Source organism: Theropithecus gelada, chromosome 7b (genome assembly GCF_003255815.1).
Source record: "Theropithecus gelada isolate Dixy chromosome 7b, Tgel_1.0, whole genome shotgun sequence".
In the NCBI taxonomy this organism is placed as follows: domain Eukaryota; kingdom Metazoa; phylum Chordata; class Mammalia; order Primates; family Cercopithecidae; genus Theropithecus; species Theropithecus gelada.
Genome location: NC_037675.1, coordinates 24,800,756 through 24,821,984, shown reverse-complemented (window position 1 = coordinate 24,821,984; position 21,229 = coordinate 24,800,756). Strand labels below are relative to the sequence as shown.

Here is a 21,229-nt window from a genome sequence, read left to right as displayed (position 1 = left end):
AAAAAAAAAAAAAGGCCCTAAAATTGACTCTGAGTAAGGGAAAGTGGGTAGATTAAACAATTAGAAAAGTGAAAAGCAAAACTGTTAGGAAGGCCGGGCTCGGTGGCTCATGCCTGTAATCCCAGCAGTTTGGGAGGCCAACGCGGGCAGATTGTTTTAGCCCGGGAATCTAAGACCAGCCTGGGCAACATGGCGAAACCTTGTCTCCACAAAAAATACAAAAATTAGCTGGGCGTAGTGGCACATGCCTGTAGTCTCAGCTACTGGGAGGGAGGCTGAGGTGGGAGGATCACCTAAGCCCAGGAGGCAGAGTCTGCAGTGAGACAAGATGGTGACACTGCACTCCAGCCTGGGAGACCAAGCGAAATCCTGTCTCAAAAAATGAAAAACAACTGTTTGGAAGGCCCTGATGTGAATATCATTGTATGCAAACTTGATGGTGCCCTGATAGACTTCACTTCGAAAGCCTCTGCCATGGAGTTGGGTTTGGAGAAAAGGGAGGAGAGTTTTGTTTTTTGGAGGGTAGTTAGGAAGGAAAAAGCCAGTCAGGTCCCGTTAGTCCTGCCAGGTCCTTGGCGACATTCCCTCTGTAACCACTAGGGAGCAGTAGTGTTTCTTTTCTTCTCTTGGTCAGCAAGAGGTGGGAGGGGGCTGCCTTGGAGTCCTGGTCTTGCTGGAGGATGGGAGGAAGCACCCCTGGTCAGCTTTGCCTCCAGTTCTGCTGGCCAGCCTGAATCCACGACCTGGCTCCTCTTCAGTGAGGGGCAGATTCTCTCCTTTCTCAGACTTCAGTTTTTTGGTCCTTCCTTTGCCCATGCCCTTTGTCTCTTGTAATTCTCCAATCCTTAAGTCTCACTGTTTCCCCGATTTTGCTCGGTCAGGGCCTGCCTTTTCAGCTTTCCACCTGTGTTTCTGCAACTTTACATCTGAGCCTCTTATCTCTGTCTCATCACATTTCTCTCTCAGTAGCTTTCTGGGTCCTAATGTGTATCTTCCTACCTCCCATGGAAGAGTATTTGCAGCTCAGCAATTATGACTGTGTATATTTTTTTGTTTATAGGGCATTAACTCCCAGACTGAGCCTTGAAAGTAGCACTTCCAACCTTCCTTTCTCATCCTGAGAAGTAAATAGAGTCCTGGGTCTCGACGGAGGAAGAGGGCAATACCAAAAGGAAAAAATGTCTTCTATTTCTCCACACCTTTCTCTTCATCTTCACCTTCCTCCCCTCTTCAGCCTTGTGAGGAAATAGTGCATTAGGGGAGGAGGGTAGAATGAAGGGGCAGCAGGGAACTCTGGAGACTAAGGGACATTTTGGAGCTGCAAGATTCATCTCAGGGGATGACTACACCCTCAGAACTCTCCACCCTCCCATGGCTCCAGGCCTCCCTCCTCCCATCCCCCTCAGTGGCAGCAGCCTTGTAATTTAAAGCTCTCTCTGTCGCCTCTAATGTGATCCTCTCGTTTTATTGACTCTCTCTGCCGTCTGTGGCGCCCCTTCACATCAATCTCCTCTCTAATCACACCGCCGCCACTGCCTGGCTGTCTCCCCTAACCCCTCTCCTTCACAGAGGCCCCCAGCCCTTGCCTCTACCCAGGTCTTTCCTCGACTATCCCCAACCTCCACCCTACACCAGATCCACCCTCTTCCTTCTTCCTCTTGCCTCCTTCAGAGGCAGCAACATCAGGGCCTTTCAGCAGTCGCCTTGTCGCTTTACCCACACCTGAGATGTGTCCGCAGGGATAGAGGATGCCCTTAAGGAAAGCCAGGAACTAAAGGGAAGAATGGCGATGGGTCTGAGAATGAGCAAGAATCTTGGTCTTGGGGGTGGCAGGAGGGGGATGACTCTTAGGCCTGTCCATTTCTGCGCTGTCTCCAGTTCAAGGTAGAAAGGGCAAAGAAAAGGACATAGCAATTCAAAGAGGGAAGGAAGGAAAGATGGAGGAGTAAAAATGCAATGAGGGGAAAAAAAGTGAAAAAATAATTGCTGCAGCTAAAGGTTTGTAATAAATAGTGGGTGATGGGAGAAGCTCCAAGAAGGCGGAGGGGAAGTTGGGGTTGGGGGAGGATGTACTAAGGCAGAGATATATTTGCAATTGAAATTCTTTCCTAAAGAGGAGGAGGGTTAGGTTGGGAGGTGGGGAAGACATTTGCAATTTTAAATAGCTGCCAACCTACCCTCGGCCGATCAGAGTCTCACCTACAAGCTAGCCAAAAGCTAAGCTCCTTTGGTTTCTAGCTAGGAATCAGCTATGTCTTTTTCCATTTCTAGGAAATAGATGCTTTTGAGAGAGGATCTGGGAGTTACTGCAGGATTTGGGGCTTAGGTCTGCCTAGCCCTACTCTGAGCTGTGATCGAGCATGGTGAGTCAGGAGCCAGGAAGCAGCTGGTAGGCGTAGGAAGGGTGAACTCTAGCGCTTGGGCCAGCTGGGAGAGAGCACCCATCTGTGTGCAGCTCTTGGCAGCAGGGCCCAGGACAGGGCCTCTTGCCCAGAGTCAGTTATTCCCACCAGGTGGGGTAGTGGAAGGGCGGTGTGGCCCACCTGTGGGTGGCAATGGAATAACAGACCCTCACAAACCAGCACCCTTACCTCTCTCCCCCATGATGGATTCTGTAGGAGGAATACCTTTCTCCCTCAACTTGAGGGCTTCTGCTTTCTGGTTATCTAGAAATCAGCTCCCCTCAGTCCAATTCCTTCACTTCCCTTTTGGTTCTCCAACTCCCCTGACCTCCCCATCCCTTCCACCCCTTTCCCAGGTGCTGATTTGCATTTTCATTAGCATGCTAATCCCACCCCACTCAGCGTTCCTTAATGGCTCTGACTTCACGCCTGGCTAGACTCCCAGGAGGAGGAGGGAAGCAAGAATGGGGCCTTCAGGTTGGTTGGGGCTAGACTGAGGACCTATTCCAAATCAAAAACTCTGGAGGTAAGGATTAGAGGTAGCCCAGGAAAAGAGAGGCCATGCCCCTCGCCCCTTACGCGAAGCACTCTGGCCTGAAGCACTACCAGTTTAATCACTAGAGATCTGCTAATACAAGAGCTAGAGAGGATGTAGATGAGCCAATTGGGACCTTGGGGGAAGTATAGGATGGAGAGGCATGGGAATTGGTGAGTTTGAGCGGGAGGTTCCTGACTTAGAAGGGGAAAAAAAAAAAAGGATGGGAGCCTTGGCGCTTCTGTCAGCTGGAGGGAGCCCAGGAATCCTCATTTCTTTCTTTTTTTTTTTTTTTTTGGTGAGATGGAGTTTCGTTCTTGTTGCCCAGGCTCAAGTACAATGGCGTGGTCCCGGCTCACCACAACCTCTGCCTCCCAGTTTCAAGCCGCTCTCCTGCCTCAGCCTCCTGAGTAGCTGGGATTACAGGCATGCGCCACCACACCCAACTTTTTTTTTGTATTTTTAGTAGAGACAGGGTTTCACCATGTTGGGCAGGCTGGTCTCCAACTCCTGACCTCAGGTGATCTGCCTGCCTTGGCCTCCCAAAGTGCTGGGATTACAGATGTGAGCCACCACACCCAGCCTGGAGTCCTCATTTCTAGTCCTTTGGAGTCTCATTTTGCCTGTATTGTGTCCAAGGGACAGTCTAGCTGGGTGGAGAAGTCTAGACCACAACTTTGGGGTTTACTCAGTGCCCCATCAGTCCATTTCTAGTTTCACCATCTTGGAGCTGTGTGATCCTCAGTAGCTCACTTAACCTCTCTGTTTCTTGGATGCCCCATCTGTAAAATAAGGTTGCTGTGAGAGTAAATGAGATGATTAATATAAAGCATTTAACAGTGCCAGGACCAAGGTATAAGCACCTTCATAACTATTAGTAATATTATTACTATTACTTATTATTTGTTACCTCTTTCGGGAGGAAGAGGAGGCAACAGACTAGTTGTTATCTTTCGGCTGACCAGAGAAGCTCCCATCTGTTCCACATGCTGTGACCAGAGATAGATCTGGAAGGCATTGGAGAGAAGCATGGTGCCTGCATGCCAGGGGAAATCAATTATGCCCTATCTCTGGCAAGACTTAGGGAATTTACCTCGTCAGGGTATGGAAAATCTGAGGGTCTTTCCTAGAATTCTGCCATTCAAAAGACACTGACTGTGGCAGGCATTGTTTTCTGTGCTAAAGATAGAGCAAGAACTAAAGCCTCCATTCTGACTGCTGGATGGAGAGAAAATACACTGTAGCGGGCAGTAGTGGAAGTGGGAGGCCAGTGTGGTGTCTGTTGTGTTAGTCCAGGAAAGAGATAATAATGGCCTGCCATCTGTGCTGCCCGGATTTCAGCGGGCCCTAGGATGGTGTTAGTGAAGGAGATAAATGGAGGGACTGACATGTTTTAGAGGTTGCTGTTGAATTGGATATGTCCAGTGGGTGAGGGCAAGATAAAACTTTGGGTTTTTAGCCTAAGCAACTGGATAAATGTTGGTACCAACTTCTGAGATAGGAAAGATGGGGAGGAGCAGGTTCAGGGGATAAATAAAGAGTTCTAGGCTGGGCGCGGTGGCTCACACCTATAATCCCAGCACTTTGAGAGGCCGAAGCAGGCGGATCACTTGAGGTCAGGAGTTAGAGACCAGTCTGACCAACATGGAGAAACCCTGTCTCTACTAAAACTACAAAATTAGTCAGGTGTGGTGGCGCATGCCTATAATCTCAGCTACTTAGGAGGCTGAGGCAGGAGAATCGCTTGAACCCAGGAGGCGGAGGTTGCGGTGAGCCGAGATCACGCCATTGCACTCCAGCCTGGGCAACAAGAACAAAACTCCATCTCAAAAAAAAAAAAAAATTTAATTAATAAAATAAAATAAAATAAATAAAATGAAGAGTTCTGATATTTGACATATTACATTTTGAAGCCTATTAGACACTAAGTGAAATTTCAGGTTAGCAAAGTGGTGTCTAAGTCTGGTGTTCAGGGAAGAGGATGGGGCAGGAGTATCTAGAGATCTAGCTGCCCAGCTGGGGTCTCTGCAGCCTCACAGCACTGCTCTCTCCTTGTCTCCCTACAGGGTACTGGTTGTCACGCTGACATGAGCCCCCAGCACTCCTCCGTCTACCATGGCCACCCTTAACTCAGCCTCTACCACTGGTACCACCTCCTCCCCTGGGCACAATGGCCCATCCCCACCTTTGGACACCTCCTCCTCCAGCATCCCCTCTGATCCTGTCACCAAAGATCCCCCTGCTGCCCCCTCCACCTCTGAGAACATGAGGTCCTCAGAGCCAGGGGGACAGCCCCTGGAGTCAGGCTGTGGCCTCGTCCCACCAAAGGAGATTGGGGAGCCCCAGGAAGGGCCTGACTGTGGTCACTTCCCACCAAATGACCCAGGGGTGGAAAAGGACAAGGAGCAGGAGGAGGAAGAAGAAGGGCTCCCTCCCATGGACCTGAGCAACCACTTATTCTTCACAGCTGGAGGTGAGGCCTACCTAGTGGCCAAGCTGTCCCTACCAGGTGACAGTGAACTCCTGTTACCAAAGGGCTTCCCCTGGGGTGAGGTGGGCATCAAGGAAGAGCCCAGTCTTCCCTTCCTTGCCTACCCACCCCCTTCACACCTCACTGCCCTTCACATCCAACGTGGCTTTGACCCAATCCAAGGCTTTAGCTCTTCTGACCAAATTCTGTCCCATGATACCTCAGCACCATCTCCGGCTGCCTGTGAGGAAAGGCATGGAGCTTTCTGGAGCTATCAGCTGGCTCCAAATCCACCCGGAGATCCCAAAGATGGCCCCATGGGGAAGAGCGGGGTCAACCACGTGGCATTCTTCTGGCTCTGCCTTCTGTGCCGCCTGGGTTTCAGCAAGCCCCAGGCCTTTATGGGTCACACACAGTCTCATGGGGTGAAGTTAACCCCTGCCCAATATCAGGGCCTGTCAGGTAGCCCAGCTGTGCTCCAGGAGGGGGATGAAGGCTGCAAGGCCCTCATAAGCTTTCTGGAACCAAAACTCCCTGCTCGCCCCTCTTCCGACATACCCCTTGACAATAGCAGCACAGTGAACATGGAGGTGAATGTGGCCCAGACGGAGGATGGCCCCCCTGAGGCAGAAGTCCAGGCCCTTGTCCTCCTGGATGAAGAAGTCATGGCCCTGAGCCCACCCTCTCCATCCACAGCCACCTGGGACCCCAGCCCAACGCAAGCCAAAGAATCGCCAGTAGCAGCAGGCGAGGCAGGGCCAGATTGGTTCCCTGAGGGGCAAGAAGAGGATGGAGGGCTCTGCCCCCCACTCAACCAAAGCTCACCCACCTCCAAGGAGGGGGGCACTCTCCCTGCCCCAGTGGGCTCCCCCGAAGACCCCAGTGACCCACCCCAGCCCTATCGCCTAGCTGATGACTACACCCCAGCCCCTGCAGCCTTCCAGGGCCTCAGCCTGTCTAGCCACATGTCCCTGCTCCACTCACGCAACTCCTGCAAGACACTCAAGTGTCCCAAGTGCAACTGGCACTACAAGTACCAGCAGACCCTGGATGTGCACATGCGAGAGAAGCACCCTGAGAGCAACAGTCACTGCAGCTACTGCAGTGCTGGGGGCGCCCACCCCCGCCTTGCTCGTGGAGAGAGCTACAACTGTGGCTACAAACCCTACCGCTGCGATGTCTGCAACTACTCTACCACCACCAAAGGCAACCTCAGCATCCATATGCAGTCTGACAAGCACCTGGCCAACCTGCAGGGCTTCCAGGCAGGCCCTGGTGGGCAGGGAAGTCCACCAGAGGCATCACTCACACCCTCCGTGGGAGACAAAGAGCCTAAGACCAAATCATCCTGGCAGTGCAAGGTGTGCAGCTACGAGACGAACATCTCCCGCAACCTGCGCATCCATATGACCTCTGAGAAGCACATGCAGAATGTCCTAATGCTGCACCAGGGGCTGCCGCTGGGCCTGCCACCTGGATTGATGGGGCCAGGCCCTCCTCCCCCACCAGGCGCTACCCCCACTACCCACCCTGAACTCTTCCAGTACTTTGGGCCCCAGGCCCTAGGGCAGCCTCAGACTCCCTTGCCTGGCCCGGGGCTGAGGCCAGACAAGCCCCTGGAAGCCCAGCTGCTTCTCAATGGTTTCCACCACCTTGGAGCACCTGCCCGCAAGTTCCCCACACCCGGTAAGCTTCTGTGCTTCTTCCCTCTTCTCTCCTCCCCAGGGCCAAACTCTACTCCTTGCTTTCTCCCAAGGACCAACTCCCAACTTAGGTAACCGTAAGTCCCTCTGAGCACTATCCTACTCATTAACCCACCTCCCCACATAGTGAACCCACCCTGCCCCATTTCTTTCTTGGGCCACTAATCTGTCTCTGTCCTCTAGCCCCTGGAAGCCTATCCCCTGACGCCCACCTGCCTCCAAGTCAGCTTCTGGGTTCCTCATCCGACAGCCTGCCCACCTCACCACCCCCAGATGATAGCCCGTCCCTGAAGGTGTTTCGCTGCCTAGTGTGCCAGGTCTTCAGCACAGACAACCTGGAGCTGCTGCTCTACCACTGCAGCATAGGCCGGAGCCTCCCGGAAGCTGAATGGAAGGAGGTGGCTGGTGACACCCACCGCTGCAAGCTTTGCTGCTATGGCACCCAGCTCAAGGCCAACTTCCAACTCCACCTCAAGACTGACAAACATGCTCAGAAGTACCAGCTGGCAGCCCACCTGCGGGAGGGGGGTGGGGCCATGGGCACCCCTTCCCCAGTGTCCCTGGGAGATGGGGCTCTTTATGGGTCTGCCTCTCCGCTGCACCTGCGCTGCAACATCTGTGACTTTGAGTCCAACAGCAAGGAGAAGATGCAGCTGCATGCCAGGGGTGCAGCCCACGAAGAAAACAGCCAAATATATAAGGTGAGGCTGGGTCAGAAAGGGCCATCGGAAGAGGAGAAGGGAATGGGGACGGAGGGAGGAGATGCAGAATAAGAAAGTGATAGGAAAACCCTGGGTGACAAATGGAGAAAAAGGAAAGTATGCACCACGTAACAAAGTATGTACCAGGGTAACAAAGTGACAGATATGGAGAAAGAGACCAAAGAAGAGTAGACTCTGACAAGTAAAACAGACTTTATTCAGCTGTTCTAGTGTTTGGCCCTGGAGGGAGGGGTGGTGTCAGCTCAGTTTGTCATGTCACCAGAGGTTCAAGAGGATGGAACCAGACTCCATTTGCATGCTGGGAGGGAGTCCAGGAGTGGTAGGAGAAAGAGAAAGGGTTGGGGAGAGCAAGCAATAATAAGTAGGTGGTCATAGGAGGGAAAGGCGGGGGGTTCAGGAGGAGGAAGTGAGGGGTGGGGAGGGGGCTGCTGCTAGTCAGTCTCCCTTAGGGGAGGCAAGAAGTCCCCTGAGGCTACGTGTGGTGCCTCACGCCTGTAGTCCTGGCACTTTGGGAGGCTGAGGCAGGAGAATCACTTGAAGTCAGGAGTTCGAGATCAGCCTGGCCAACATGGTGAACCCTCATCTCTACTAAAAATACAAAAATTAGCTGGGTGTGGTGCCCATGCCTATAATCCCAGCTACTTGGGAGGCTGAGGCATGAGAATCACTGAACCCGGGAGGCAGAGGTTGCAGTGGGCAGAGATTGTGCCATTGCATTCCAGCCTGGGCAACAGGGCAAGACTCTCGGGGAAGAAAAAAAAGAAAGTCCCCTGAGATCTGGCATGTCCCTTCCGGGTCTGAGCCAGGCTCTTCCCATGATTCTAGTTTCTGCTGGAAATGGAGGGAGCAGAGGCAGGGGCAGAGCTGGGGCTATACCACTGCCTGTTGTGTGCGTGGGAGACACCCTCCCGCTTGGCTGTGCTGCAACACCTGCGCGCACCTGCCCACCGTGATGCCCAGGCCCAGAGGCGTCTGCAGCTGCTACAGAATGGCCCAGCTGCTGAGGAAGGACTTGCAGCTCTTCAGAGCATCCTAAGCTTCAGCCACGGGCAGCTCCGGACTCCCGGTGAGGAAGAGGGGACTGGAGAATAAGAGCTGGGCAGGGAGGGCAGCAGGATGTGGGGAGCACGGGGGCTGCGGAATTAGGGATACAAGGAAGTTTGAGAAGTGGGCCTGTGGGCCACCTATAGCAAATGGGAAGAAGCTGTGAAGGGATAAGACAGAATGAGCATGTCAGGCACTGTGGAGGCTACCTTGAGTAGAAGGGCAAAGAAGGGCAGCGGCTTTGCTGGGAGGGGGTGAAGAGGAACCACCTAGTGATTCTGAGTAGTGACTACTGTCCTAGTAATGCTGAAGGGTGGCAGGCTGGAGCTGGGCAGGAAGGAGAGATAGCCTGTTTTGTGCTGGGCCAGCGCTTCTTGGAAGGAGATAGGAGCTGTGGGCATGATCCAAAGGCAGCAGGGATGAGAACAGGTCCCTGACAAGCTTCCCAGCCTCTTCCTGTCTCCTAGGAGGTCTTCAGCCCTAGGGCTGGGCTTAGAGTCACCCTTAGGCAGTTGAGGTTGTACCAGCAGAGGCCGGGAACAGCCATCCAGGCACCATTGATCCACAGGGTGCAGGAGAAGAGCCTGGAAGGCGCTGCCAGAGGTGGGCATGGGCATCGGGCTTTGTAGAGCCAGTGGTGGGCAAGGGTGAGGGCATGGGCAGCAGGAGCCAGGAACACGCAGCATTGACTGGTGCTAATTGAATTGCCAATATGCTGGCTGGAGTTAAGTGCCGGAGGGGCCCAGATCAATAGCTAACGATCCTGGCGCAGGGCTGAATGGAGTTAAGGAACTTTAACACTTTAATTAGGCTGCCACCGAAAATAAATTCCTACACATCTGTCAATTCTTACTTGAGTGGTAATCTCCTCTTCCAGCTAGACCTGCCACTTCCTGCTCACTGCAGCAGCTGCTTCCATTCAACTGAGGCTTCCTTCTTCAGTGCCCCTCCCACTACATTTCTGGGGCTTCCCACTTCCTGGGTCAGTTAAGACAGGGAGCTGAGTTTGATCTTGTTTCTGCTGTCTACTGCTGGACTTCTATAAAAGGATAGGAGCTGGACTCTCATAAAATGATCTCTTAGGCCCTACCAGTTCTAATACTGTAATTTTCCCTCTGTCTTCTGTGTGGATGTTTCTTGTTGGCTTCTCATACTCTCCTACCTGCTGATTGATCCATCCATTTTCTCCTTCATTGACTGGCTGCTTGTCCTGCTTCCTCTGCCCTATGTCCTCCATTCCCTGATGCCACCCCTCTTTAAGCTGACTCTCCCCCATCCTACACAGGGAAGGCTCCTGTCACCCCCTTAGCTGAGCCACCCACCCCTGAGAAAGATGCCCAGAACAAGACAGAACAATTGGGTGAGTTGTTCTTCTGGTCTGTTTTCCCTCCCTTCCCCCCAGTACCTCCTACATTCTGAGATGCTCATGGGACCTTGCAGTAATCCAGGAGCCCAGCAATGTCTGTGCTCAAGGAGCAAAACTGATTAAAGAAAGGGCTCATCAGGGGGAAGGGAGGCTGAGCCACAAGAGGCTAGGCACTTCTGCCCTTTTTGAGAACTCAGACCTGACCATCCTACTGACCCGGAGTCAGCCCTTGCCAAGCCTCACCTATCTACTGAGTTTCCTGCCCTTTCCCTAGTGCCCAACTCCCTACCCTGGAAGCTGTCTGCTACAAATCATCTTGAGGGCTCTCAGGGTTCCTTAATCTCCTCTTCTTTCATCCTCAGCTTCAGAAGAGACAGAAAACAAGACTGGCCCTTCCAGAGACAGTGCCAACCAGACCACGGTCAGAATTGGGGTAACTGGGAAGAGTTGAAGTGGGGGCCTGGCTTTACTGAGATCTGCTCATATTCTAAAGGCAGACCTAATTTTGTCATGCTTTGACTTATCTCACTCAGAATAGCACAGTTAAGAAATTCCACCCAGGTCCAGTTCCACATGTTCAGCACTTTGAGGGGCAGAGCTGGCCCAGCAGGGTCAAGCACAGAGGGAGATGATAGGAGGGAGACAGCAGGAACTTGAGGGAAAGATGAATAAAGGAATTGTGCTGAGAGTAGGAAAGAGTGGGGGTACATGCTGGAAGCAGGGGAGGAAAGCAGTAAAGAAATGAAAAGAGAAAGGCAAAAGCAAACAACCAGCTACTGCCCAGCTCTTTATCCCTCCGGAGCAGAAAGACAACAAGACACCAGTGTTCCTACCCTACAAAACGCCCTGAGCCTGGATGGAACTGTCCTGGCACCCCCTTCCTAAGGGTAGAGGCACCAACCAAATGATTCACGCTGACAGCATGTGCCACAAATCTCTAAATCCCCAGGACTCAGACCTAGGCAGCACCCAGGAATGGCAGCTCTGTGGCCTGAAAGTTGGTTCTAAGGGGATTCCCAGCCTCAGGTTTGAGATGCCATCCCATGCCTCACAGCTCTCCAAACTGGACTGCAATATGTAACATTTATTGTTATTGCAATACGCAGTGTTACTGCATTACTGCAAGCTGAAGTAATGCCTTATGTCCTCAGCATCTTTTCTTCCTAACTCCGGCTCCCATCAACAGACCTCTTCCAGATGTCTGCTCCAGGGGCTAGGCGCATTAAGATGAGCATCCAGATCCCCTTCCTTTATGGTCATCCACTCCCTGACACACAGGCCTGTGCCACTGGTGCCAGCCTGGATGCAGGCTGGGCAGGTCTGGCAGTCAGGTGATGGTGGAGCCTCTGGCAGCCTCACCCCTCTGGAAGTGTGGCTAAGAATGTGCTGAGAGGGCCGGGCCAGAATTTTCCTGGGCCACTCGGGAAGCTGTGGTGTTTATTCACATTAGGAAAAAGAAGAAGGAAAAAGAAAGATGGAAAATAAGGTGGGAGCTGCTGAGCCTGAGGGAGGATGAGCTGGCTTCTGAGCAGACAGGTAGGGCCCCTCTTCAGGTGACAGTTCACAGAGGCAGAGTGGGCAGGGACAAGGAGCCTCTGGGTCCAGAAAATGCCCAGAGGAAATGGAACCATTTCACAGAGAAGACACAGGCAGGATAGGATAGATAAGAAAAGAAAACTAAACCCAAGGTGGGGGCAGTAGGTATAGAGCCATCTGTTAGCTGGAGAGTTGAGGCAGGCAGCAAAGACTGGGAAAGACACACCAAAGAAAGGCAGAGAAATCAGGATGGTGGAAGAGGGCCAAACAAAGAAGTACAAGGTAGTGGCCTAAGCTAGGCCTTTGTCCCAGTCCACGGGAAAGTGGGGAGGAGCCAGCTCTCAGGACAGTGGCTGGAGGCTGGGTCTGCTGTAATGCTTTCCTATCTGGCTAGTTCCTCTTAAATTAGGAGTGAGAGGCCAATCGTGGTGGCTCACGCCTATAATCCCAGCACTTTGGGAAGCCAAGACGAGTAGATCACCTGGGGTCAGGAGTTCAAGACCAGCCTGGCCAATGTGGCAAAACCCTGTCTCTACTAAAAAAATACAAAAATTAGCTGGGCATGGTGGCACACGCCTGTAATCCCAGCTGCTCGGGAGGCTAAGGGCAGGAGAATTGCTTGAACCTGGAAGGCGGATGTTGCAGTGAGCCGAGATCACGCCACTGCACTCTGGCCTGGGTGACAGAGCCATACTCCATCTCGGAAAAAAAAAAAAAAACGGAGTAGGTGCCAGTGCTGCATCCAAAGGACTATGTGATGATGGATCCCATCCTTCCCTGACACTTCCTCCACTGCCCATATGTACCCTCCAGGTATACTGCTGTCCATACTGCAGCTTCCTGAGCCCAGAGTCCAGCCAGGTGAGGGCTCATACACTCTCCCAGCACGCGGTGCAGCCCAAGTACAGATGCCCACTGTGCCAGGAACAGCTGGTGGGCCGGCCTGCCCTGCACTTCCACCTTAGCCACCTTCACAACGTGGTGCCCGAGTGCGTTGAGAAGCTGCTGCTTGTAGTGAGTACAGGCTGGGTGAGGATGGTCCAACGAGGCCTTACTATGGCTATGCAGGAGGGGAGGAAGAGGCAGGGGTATTCAGGCAAGTGCGTGTGTTGGGGGCACGGAACATTCAGGCAAGTGCATGTGTTGGCTGGCTGAGGATGGTCTGACAAGGTCTTGTTAGGGCCATCCAGGAGGGGAGGAAGAGGCAGGAGTATTCAGGCAAGTGCATGTGTTGGTGACAAAGGTAGCATTTCATGGGTTTGAAGTTGGATTTTAGAGAGGGAGACTCAGAACTGAGCTTGTCTAGCTGCCTCTACTCAGAGATGAGAAAACGTGGCTTCTGTTTCACTTCCATTAAGTCCTGAGAAGAGTTGCTGAACAGCAGGCACCAGCCTGCCAGAACAATGACTTCCGGCTTGGGGAAAGAAGCCAGATAAGAGAGGCAGCAGCCCAGGCTCTCTCATCTGTAGCAAAAGCAGCAATTAGGTGGGAGGTTTGTCCAGACAGGAGGCTGGATCTGTGGAAAGGGATCTCGGCACAGGTACAGGTGTAGGGCAGATGGGTCAGGAGTGGCGTAGGGGCAGTGGCGGGTAGTGGTGAAGCCACTAGGCTTTTTCCCATTGCAGGCTACAACTGTAGAAATGACATTTACAACCAAAGTGCTGTCTGGACCCACATTAAGCCCTCTGGACGATGGCCAAGAACCCCCAACTCATGGGCCAGAGCCTACACCCAGCAGAGACCAGACAGCAGGTAGGGAATGGAACAGCAAACCTCCCAAGGTACCAGGAAAGGGGACTCCGTGGGCCATCTGAAGATGACTGAGGCCAAGGTCAACTGCCCTGGTATTGAGTGGGTGGGGTCTGGCTTAAACGAAGTTCCCTGCTTATTGTACCTTCTTCTCTCTCCCCTAGAAGGCCCTAACCTGACCCCAGAAGCCAGTCCAGATCCTCTTCCTGAGCCTCCCTTGGCCTCAGTTGAGGCCCCAGACAAACCCTCGGGAAGTCCTGGTCAACCCCCTTCTCCAGCCCCATCTCCAGTCTCTCAGCCTGATGCGCAAGCTGAAGACATAGCTCCTCCGCCTACCATGGCTGAGGAGGAAGAGGGGACCACTGGGGAGCTCCGCTCTGCAGAGCCAGCTCCAGCTGACTCTCGCCACCCTCTGACCTATCGGAAAACCACCAACTTTGCCCTGGACAAGTTTCTGGACCCTGCCCGGCCCTATAAGTGCACTGTGTGTAAGGAGTCCTTCACCCAGAAGAATATTCTATTGGTTCATTATAATTCTGTCTCCCACCTGCATAAGATGAAGAAGGCTGCCATTGACCCCTCTGCCCCTGCCCGGGGAGAGGCTGGTGCCCCACCTACCACCACTGCTGCCACAGACAAGCCCTTTAAGTGCACAGTCTGCCGAGTCTCCTACAACCAGAGCTCCACCCTGGAGATCCATATGCGGTCAGTTCTGCATCAGACTCGCTCTCGGGGAACCAAGACTGATTCCAAGATTGAAGGGCCAGAACGCAGCCAAGAAGAGCCCAAGGAAGGCGAGACAGAGGGGGAGGTGGGCACTGAGAAGAAGGGCCCTGACCCCAGTGGCTTCATATCTGGATTGCCTTTCCTGTCCCCTCCCCCACCTCCCTTGGACCTGCATCGATTCCCAGCCCCTCTCTTCACCCCACCAGTCCTGCCCCCCTTCCTTCTGGTGCCCGAATCACTGCTTAAGCTCCAGCAGCAGCAGCTGCTCCTGCCCTTCTACCTCCATGATCTCAAGGTGGGGCCCAAGCTGACACTAGCTGGGCCTGCACCTGTGCTGTCCCTGCCAGCTGCCACCCCTCCTCCTCCACCCCCACCTCCCAAGGCTGAGCTGGCTGAGCGGGAGTGGGAGCGGCCCCCCATGGCCAAAGAGGGCAATGAGGCAGGGCCTTCCTCACCCCCCCACCCATTGCCCAACGAGGCTGCCCGCACTGCAGCCAAAGCCCTTCTAGAAAACTTTGGCTTTGAGCTGGTGATCCAGTACAATGAAGGGAAGCAAGCTGCGCCCCCTCCCCCTACCCCACCCCCACCTGAGGCCCTCGGGGGTGGGGACAAGCTGGCCTGTGGGGCCTGTGGGAAACTCTTCTCCAATATGCTTATCCTCAAGACACATGAGGAACATGTCCACCGCCGCTTTCTGCCCTTTGAAGCTCTGAGCCGTTATGCTGCTCAGTTTCGAAAGAGCTATGACAGCCTATACCCGCCCCTTGCAGAGCCCCCCAAACCTCCTGATGGGTCTCTGGATTCACCTGCTCCCCATCTGGGCCCACCCTTCCTGGTCCCAGAGCCTGAGGCAGGGGGGACCCGTGCCCCTGAAGAGCGAAGTCAAGCAGGGGGACACTGGCCCATAGAGGAGGAAGAAAGCTCCAGAGGGAATCTTCCTCCCCTGGTGCCTGCCGGCCGCCGGTTCTCCAGAACCAAGTTCACAGAGTTCCAGACCCAAGCCCTGCAGTCTTTCTTTGAGACTAGTGCCTACCCCAAAGACGGAGAGGTGGAGCGACTCGCAAGTCTGTTGGGTCTCGCTAGCCGTGTGGTGGTGGTGTGGTTCCAGAATGCCCGCCAGAAAGCACGCAAAAATGCCTGTGAGGGTGGGTCCGTGCCAACCGGAGGAGGCACTGGGGGAGCCTCTGGCTGCAGGCGTTGCCACGCCACTTTCTCCTGTGTTTTTGAGTTGGTGCGCCACCTCAAGAAGTGCTATGATGACCAGACCCCTGAAGAGGAGGAGGAAGAGGCAGAGAGAGGGGAAGAGGAGGAAGAGGTAGAAGAAGAAGTAGAGGAGGAACAGGGCCTTGAACCCCCTGCAGGGCCTGAGGGTCCATTACCAGAGCCTCCAGATGGGGAGGAGCTGAGCCAAGCAGAGGCAACAAAGGCAGGAGGCAAAGAGTCTGAAGAGAAGGCTACTCCATCACCTTCCCCAGCCCACACCTGTGACCAGTGTGCCATTTCTTTCTCCAGTCAGGACCTCCTGACCAGTCACCGCCGACTACATTTCCTGCCATCTCTGCAGCCCAGTGCTCCTCCCCAACTCCTAGATCTGCCCTTGCTGGTGTTTGGGGAAAGAAACCCCCTGGTGGCAGCCACCTCACCAATGCCAGGGCCACCTCTCAAACGGAAGCATGAGGACGGCAGCTTGTCCCCCACAGGCAGTGAAGCAGGGGGAGGAGGGGAGGGCGAGCCCCCCAGGGACAAGCGCCTGCGTACCACCATCTTGCCTGAGCAGCTTGAGATCCTGTACCGTTGGTACATGCAGGATTCCAACCCAACACGCAAGATGCTCGACTGCATCTCCGAGGAGGTGGGGCTCAAAAAGCGAGTGGTACAGGTCTGGTTCCAGAATACCAGGGCCCGGGAGAGGAAAGGCCAGTTTCGAAGCACCCCTGGGGGAGTGCCTAGTCCAGCAGTGAAACCACCTGCCACAGCCACCCCTGCATCCTTGCCCAAGTTCAACCTCTTATTAGGCAAGGTAGATGATGGCACTGGAAGGGAGGCCCCAAAGAGGGAAGCACCTGCTTTTTCCTACCCCACTGCCACCCTTGCTTCTGGGCCCCTGCCTTTCCTACCACCTGGGAAAGAGGCCACCACCCCAACACCAGAGCCACCTCTACCTCTCCCACCTCCCCCTCCACCCAGTGAGGAAGAGGGCCCGGAGGAACCACCTAAAGCTTCTCCAGAGAGTGAGGCTTGCAGTCTGTCTGCAGGAGATCTGAGTGATTCATCTGCTTCCAGCCTAGCTGAACCAGAATCCCCTGGGGCTGGAGGGACCAGTGGGGGACCTGGAGGTGGGACTGGTGTTCCCGACGGAATGGGGCAGCGGCGCTACAGGACCCAGATGAGCAGCCTGCAGCTGAAGATCATGAAAGCCTGCTATGAAGCTTACCGCACCCCTACCATGCAGGAGTGTGAGGTTCTGGGAGAGGAGATTGGGCTGCCCAAGAGAGTCATCCAGGTCTGGTTCCAGAATGCTCGTGCCAAGGAAAAGAAGGCCAAACTACAGGGGGCAGCCGCTGGGAGCACTGGAGGCAGCAGTGAGGGCCCCTTAGCAGCCCAGCGCACTGACTGCCCCTATTGTGATGTCAAGTATGATTTCTATGTCTCCTGCCGAGGCCATCTCTTTTCCCGTCAGCACCTGGCCAAGCTCAAGGAGGCAGTCCGAGCCCAGCTGAAGAGTGAAAGCAAGTGCTACGACTTGGCCCCGGCACCTGAGGCTCCCCCAGCTCCCAAGGCCCCACCTGCGACCACACCTGCCTCCATGCCCCTCGGGGCTGCCCCAACCTTGCCTCGCCTGGCCCCGGTCCTCTTGTCTGGTCCAGCTCTGGCTCAGCCCCCGCTGGGCAACTTAGCTCCTTTCAATTCAGGTGAGTAGGGAGGCTGGGAGGAGCTGGACTTCAGAGAACATCCCCCTCTAATGACATGCCCTTCCTTTTCCTTCCTGATTCTTCCCATGTCCAATCTCCTGTGGCCCTCCTTTGCGTCAGGCTCTTGGGGGAAAGAAGGGAGGGAAGGGGCATGGAAATCCAGTGCTGGGAATGGGTGTGTGTGGCTGGAGATGGCCTATGGCAGAAAGAATGATGGGACAGGAGATGGCTAATCCTTCATCCTTCCTTTCATCTTCCTAGGCCCAGCAGCCTCCTCAGGCCTCCTCAGCCTCGCCACTTCGGTCCTGCCTACCACCACAGTGGTCCAGACTGCTGGCCCAGGCCGCCCCTTACCTCAGAGACCCGTGCCCGACCAAACCAACACCTCCACAGCAGGCACCACTGACCCTGTCCCGGGCCCTCCTACTGAGCCCTTGGGGGACAAGGTCTCCGGTGAGCGAAAGCCAATTGCAGCCCCCACCAGCTCCTCCAATGATGCCCTCAAGAACCTCAAAGCATTGAAGACCACTGTCCCAGCCCTGTTAGGCGGTCAGTTCCTACCCTTTCCATTGCCCCCTGCTGGGGGAACAGCACCGCCAGCTGTCTTTGGTCCCCAGCTACAGGGGGCCTACTTCCAACAGCTCTACGGCATGAAGAAGGGGCTATTTCCCATGAACCCCGTGATACCTCAGACCCTCATTGGGCTGCTACCGAATGCCCTCCTCCAGCCGCCACCCCAGCCCCCTGAGCCCACAGTCACAGCACCTCCAAAGCCTCCTGAACTGCCCACTCCAGGGGAGGGGGAGGCTGGTGAGGTTGATGAGCTGCTGACAGGCAGCACTGGCATCTCCACCGTGGATGTAACTCATCGCTACCTTTGCCGCCAGTGCAAGATGGCATTTGACGGGGAGGCCCCAGCTACTGCCCACCAGAGATCCTTCTGCTTCTTTGGGCGGGGCTCTGGGGGCTCCATGCCACCCCCATTGCGGGTGCCCATCTGCACCTACCACTGCCTGGCATGTGAGGTGCTGCTGAGTGGGCGTGAAGCCCTGGCCTCCCACCTGCGCTCCTCGGCCCACAGGCGCAAGGCAGCCCCACCTCAAGGGGGCCCACCCATCTCCATCACCAACGCCGCCACTGCTGCCTCGGCTGCTGTGGCTTTTGCCAAAGAGGAAGCAAGATTACCTCACACGGACTCCAACCCAAAAACTACTACTACCTCTACACTTCTAGCTTTATAAACAGATAAACCAAGATGGGGAAGAGGGGAGGGCCTCAGGGTTCCCTCTTGTACCCCAAGGGGTGTTTGGTGGGAGCTCAAATCCCTCACCCCACCCCCTGGCCCCGCCCACCTCACGGGAACTATTCAGTTCCCACCCTCAGTGGGCACCACACACCCCACCTCCAGCAGAGTCCTGCCTCCTCCCAATCCTCACAGACACACACACTGATCCTCATCCTCAGCTCCTTGCAGATGTAGCCCTTGCCCATCTTCACAGACACATACACCCATCTTGGCACCCTGATTATTCATACATGTCTGCCTACCACACACAAAATATATCCTTGGTTCTATCTTCCTTTTCCTCACTGAATTCCCAGCTCCCCATCCCCATAAATGCATACACATACATGCACACACACACGTTATCCCATGATGTTCCACTGAGAAAACACCAAAAAATTTTGAAAAAGAAGATAAAAAGAAGAAAAAGAAGAAATGAAAAAGAAAGCCCAAGGCCAAGAAGGGGGAAGGAAAACAAACTTGCCACCCCCTCTTCTCCTTCCTAACCCTTTGTCTAGAGCACCATACTGCTCACAAACTCTTTCCAAATGCTCAGTTGGCTCCCAAAGTTGGAGCCTGGGATGGGCAGGGAGCCCACAAAACTCTAACCAAACTGGAGGCTGGCATGGGAGAAGTGCTTCTGGTTCACTCTCCCTACCCTCTCCCTCCTAACCCTCTTCTTGCCTGACAGGGGAGCCCCTGCGGCCTGGACTCTAGGGGATGCTGCCACCAGAAACCCCTCTGCCAATCCCTACCCTGCACCCTGGGAACTGCAGTAACTTATTCTCAAAGGCTTTAAACACAGAGATCCTCTCAGCAGCCGTGGGCCCGCCCCTTGTCCTAGCCCTGTCACATAAGGGTCCAGCCTCCAGGGACAGGCACTGCCCACCAACGGCAAATCCAAAGTTATTTAAAAAAAAAAACAAAACTGAAACACAACCAAAAAAACGAGAGCGAGAGACAGTGCGTGCACACGCACACAAAAGAGAGAAATGGAGACCAGAGGAATGAACTAAAGAAAAACATAAACTTGGAAAATACAGAAAAAAAAAAAGAAAACTCTCCCATCAAACAAGTGTTTTTTTCCTATTTGTGTCACTCCCTACTCCCTGTCCCACCCCTACCCCCCAGTTTAAGGGTTTCTTTAAACCACCTCATCTTTGGAAGATCAAACAGCTTTAGTTCCTTGCTATGGGTCTGGTGGTCCTTGAAGGACTGAAGTCAGTGCAACCTTCCCCTGGCTATGCCCAGTCTCAGAGGTGGGAGCTGGCAATATAGGGAGAAGAGCCTGAACTCTGGGGAGAGACATGTCCCAGGTTCCCTGAATTGGGTATTTATTAGGACAGGTAATAGCCCTTCATTTCCAGCTATGAGTTAGAAAAGTCAGTGTCATCAGTGTCACCAAAAGTATCTTGGCAGTCCCAGGAAGAAAGGGGTGAAGGGGGTATTTAATTTCTGAATCTGAGATCTGCCTTTCTTTCATCTCCTACCTTTTCCTTGCATTTACTTTTTTCACAAACTCCTAATCCTATTGCCCTCCCTAGAGGCCCACCTTTGCTGGATCCCTTGTTCCCTTCCCCCCAGTCTCCTTTTCTTCCCCCTTGTCCTCTGCCCTTGCTCCTGCTCCCTCCAGTCCAGGCCAGCCCAGCTCCTCCATTAAGCAGCAGCTGTTGGAAGCATTCCCAAGGGAGTCAGGATCCGTCCATGACACTCATGGGGGTCTAGAGCTGATAGGAATTGAGGGGATGGGGTGGGCAAGGAGATGACTGAAGCACAGGTCAATCTTTGATAGGGTGTTATCACCAAGGGAACCAACAGAACCTAGAAGAATGTTCCCTACCCCTAAGCAAATGGTTTCTATAGCCATCAGGTGATCATTCTGGCAATCCTAAAGCCCAGCTAGTGTGGGGTAGAGAAGTCCATGTTTTCTTTTAGCAAAGAAAAGTCTGCAAAATTCCCATGTCCTCCAGATAGTTTTTCCTACTACTCTTGTACCTAAGACCACTTCTCTTTCAAGGTGTTCTCCTTCCATCCTCTCTCCCCTTCAGACTGTTGCTTTATCATTATCCATTTCATATTCTCATACAAATTCGCCCAGCCCTGGGATTTAGGTTTTCTGCTCTATCAGTCACATCACTCTGTGAACATGTTAATACTGAAGCAGTGTCTTACAGGTGGACAGGATGGGAGGGGAGAGAAAATTCAGCTCAGTCAGTAGCCCCCATATATTCTGTGAGTCTCACTTCCTCTCCCATTCACCTCTAAAATACTCCAACTCTAACAAACTAGGGGTGGGGTGGAGTTAGTTTTCTAACTAACAGCAAATTAGGTGGAGTTAGTTTTGTAATTCCACCCCAATTTCTGATACCAAAAATGCCAGTCACAAATCTAGGCAACAGGAGAGAAACTGGCCACCTGGGTCTTGCGCTCACTGCCACCTTTCTTTCCCTGCCTCTCTGGTACTCCTCCCTCCCTGTCCTTTTCTCTCTCCTGTTGAAATTCTGTGTATAAAACTATTTTCTTAGCAGCATGTATCTGAGGAAAGAAGATTTTCCACTTGTGCTTTCTGGGAATGTGACTTGTGTATAAAAGTTGGAAACCAAAAACAATTTAGAACAAAAACGAGAAAAAGGAAACATTTTAAAGAAATCATCGACAAACACCTGGCATGGAATGGTTAGAGGTGTGGTGTCCTGTATCTTAAGAATTTACAGGCCGGGCGCGGTGGCTCAAGCCTGTAATCCCAGCACTTTGGGAGGCCGAGACGGGCGGATCACAA

The 21,229-nt window shown here is 53.7% G+C and overlaps 1 protein-coding gene across 1 annotated transcript in view; it reads left to right on the top strand.

Annotated features, from left to right (window-relative positions):
• The window catches only part of ZFHX2 (zinc finger homeobox 2), a 31,823-nt gene extending 12,311 nt beyond the window's left edge, over positions 1–19,512 (top strand). The window contains exons 2-10 of the mRNA XM_025391342.1: positions 5,004–7,093; positions 7,294–7,811; positions 8,658–8,898; positions 10,162–10,236; positions 10,605–10,663; positions 12,592–12,792; positions 13,404–13,530; positions 13,692–17,165; positions 17,427–19,512. Coding sequence (XP_025247127.1) covers positions 5,053–7,093; positions 7,294–7,811; positions 8,658–8,898; positions 10,162–10,236; positions 10,605–10,663; positions 12,592–12,792; positions 13,404–13,530; positions 13,692–17,165; positions 17,427–18,406 — 7,716 coding nt within the window. The 5' untranslated portion in view covers positions 5,004–5,052 and the 3' untranslated portion in view covers positions 18,407–19,512. The remainder of the gene's footprint in view (positions 1–5,003; positions 7,094–7,293; positions 7,812–8,657; positions 8,899–10,161; positions 10,237–10,604; positions 10,664–12,591; positions 12,793–13,403; positions 13,531–13,691; positions 17,166–17,426) is intronic.
• Positions 19,513–21,229: the final 1,717 nt, after the last annotated feature.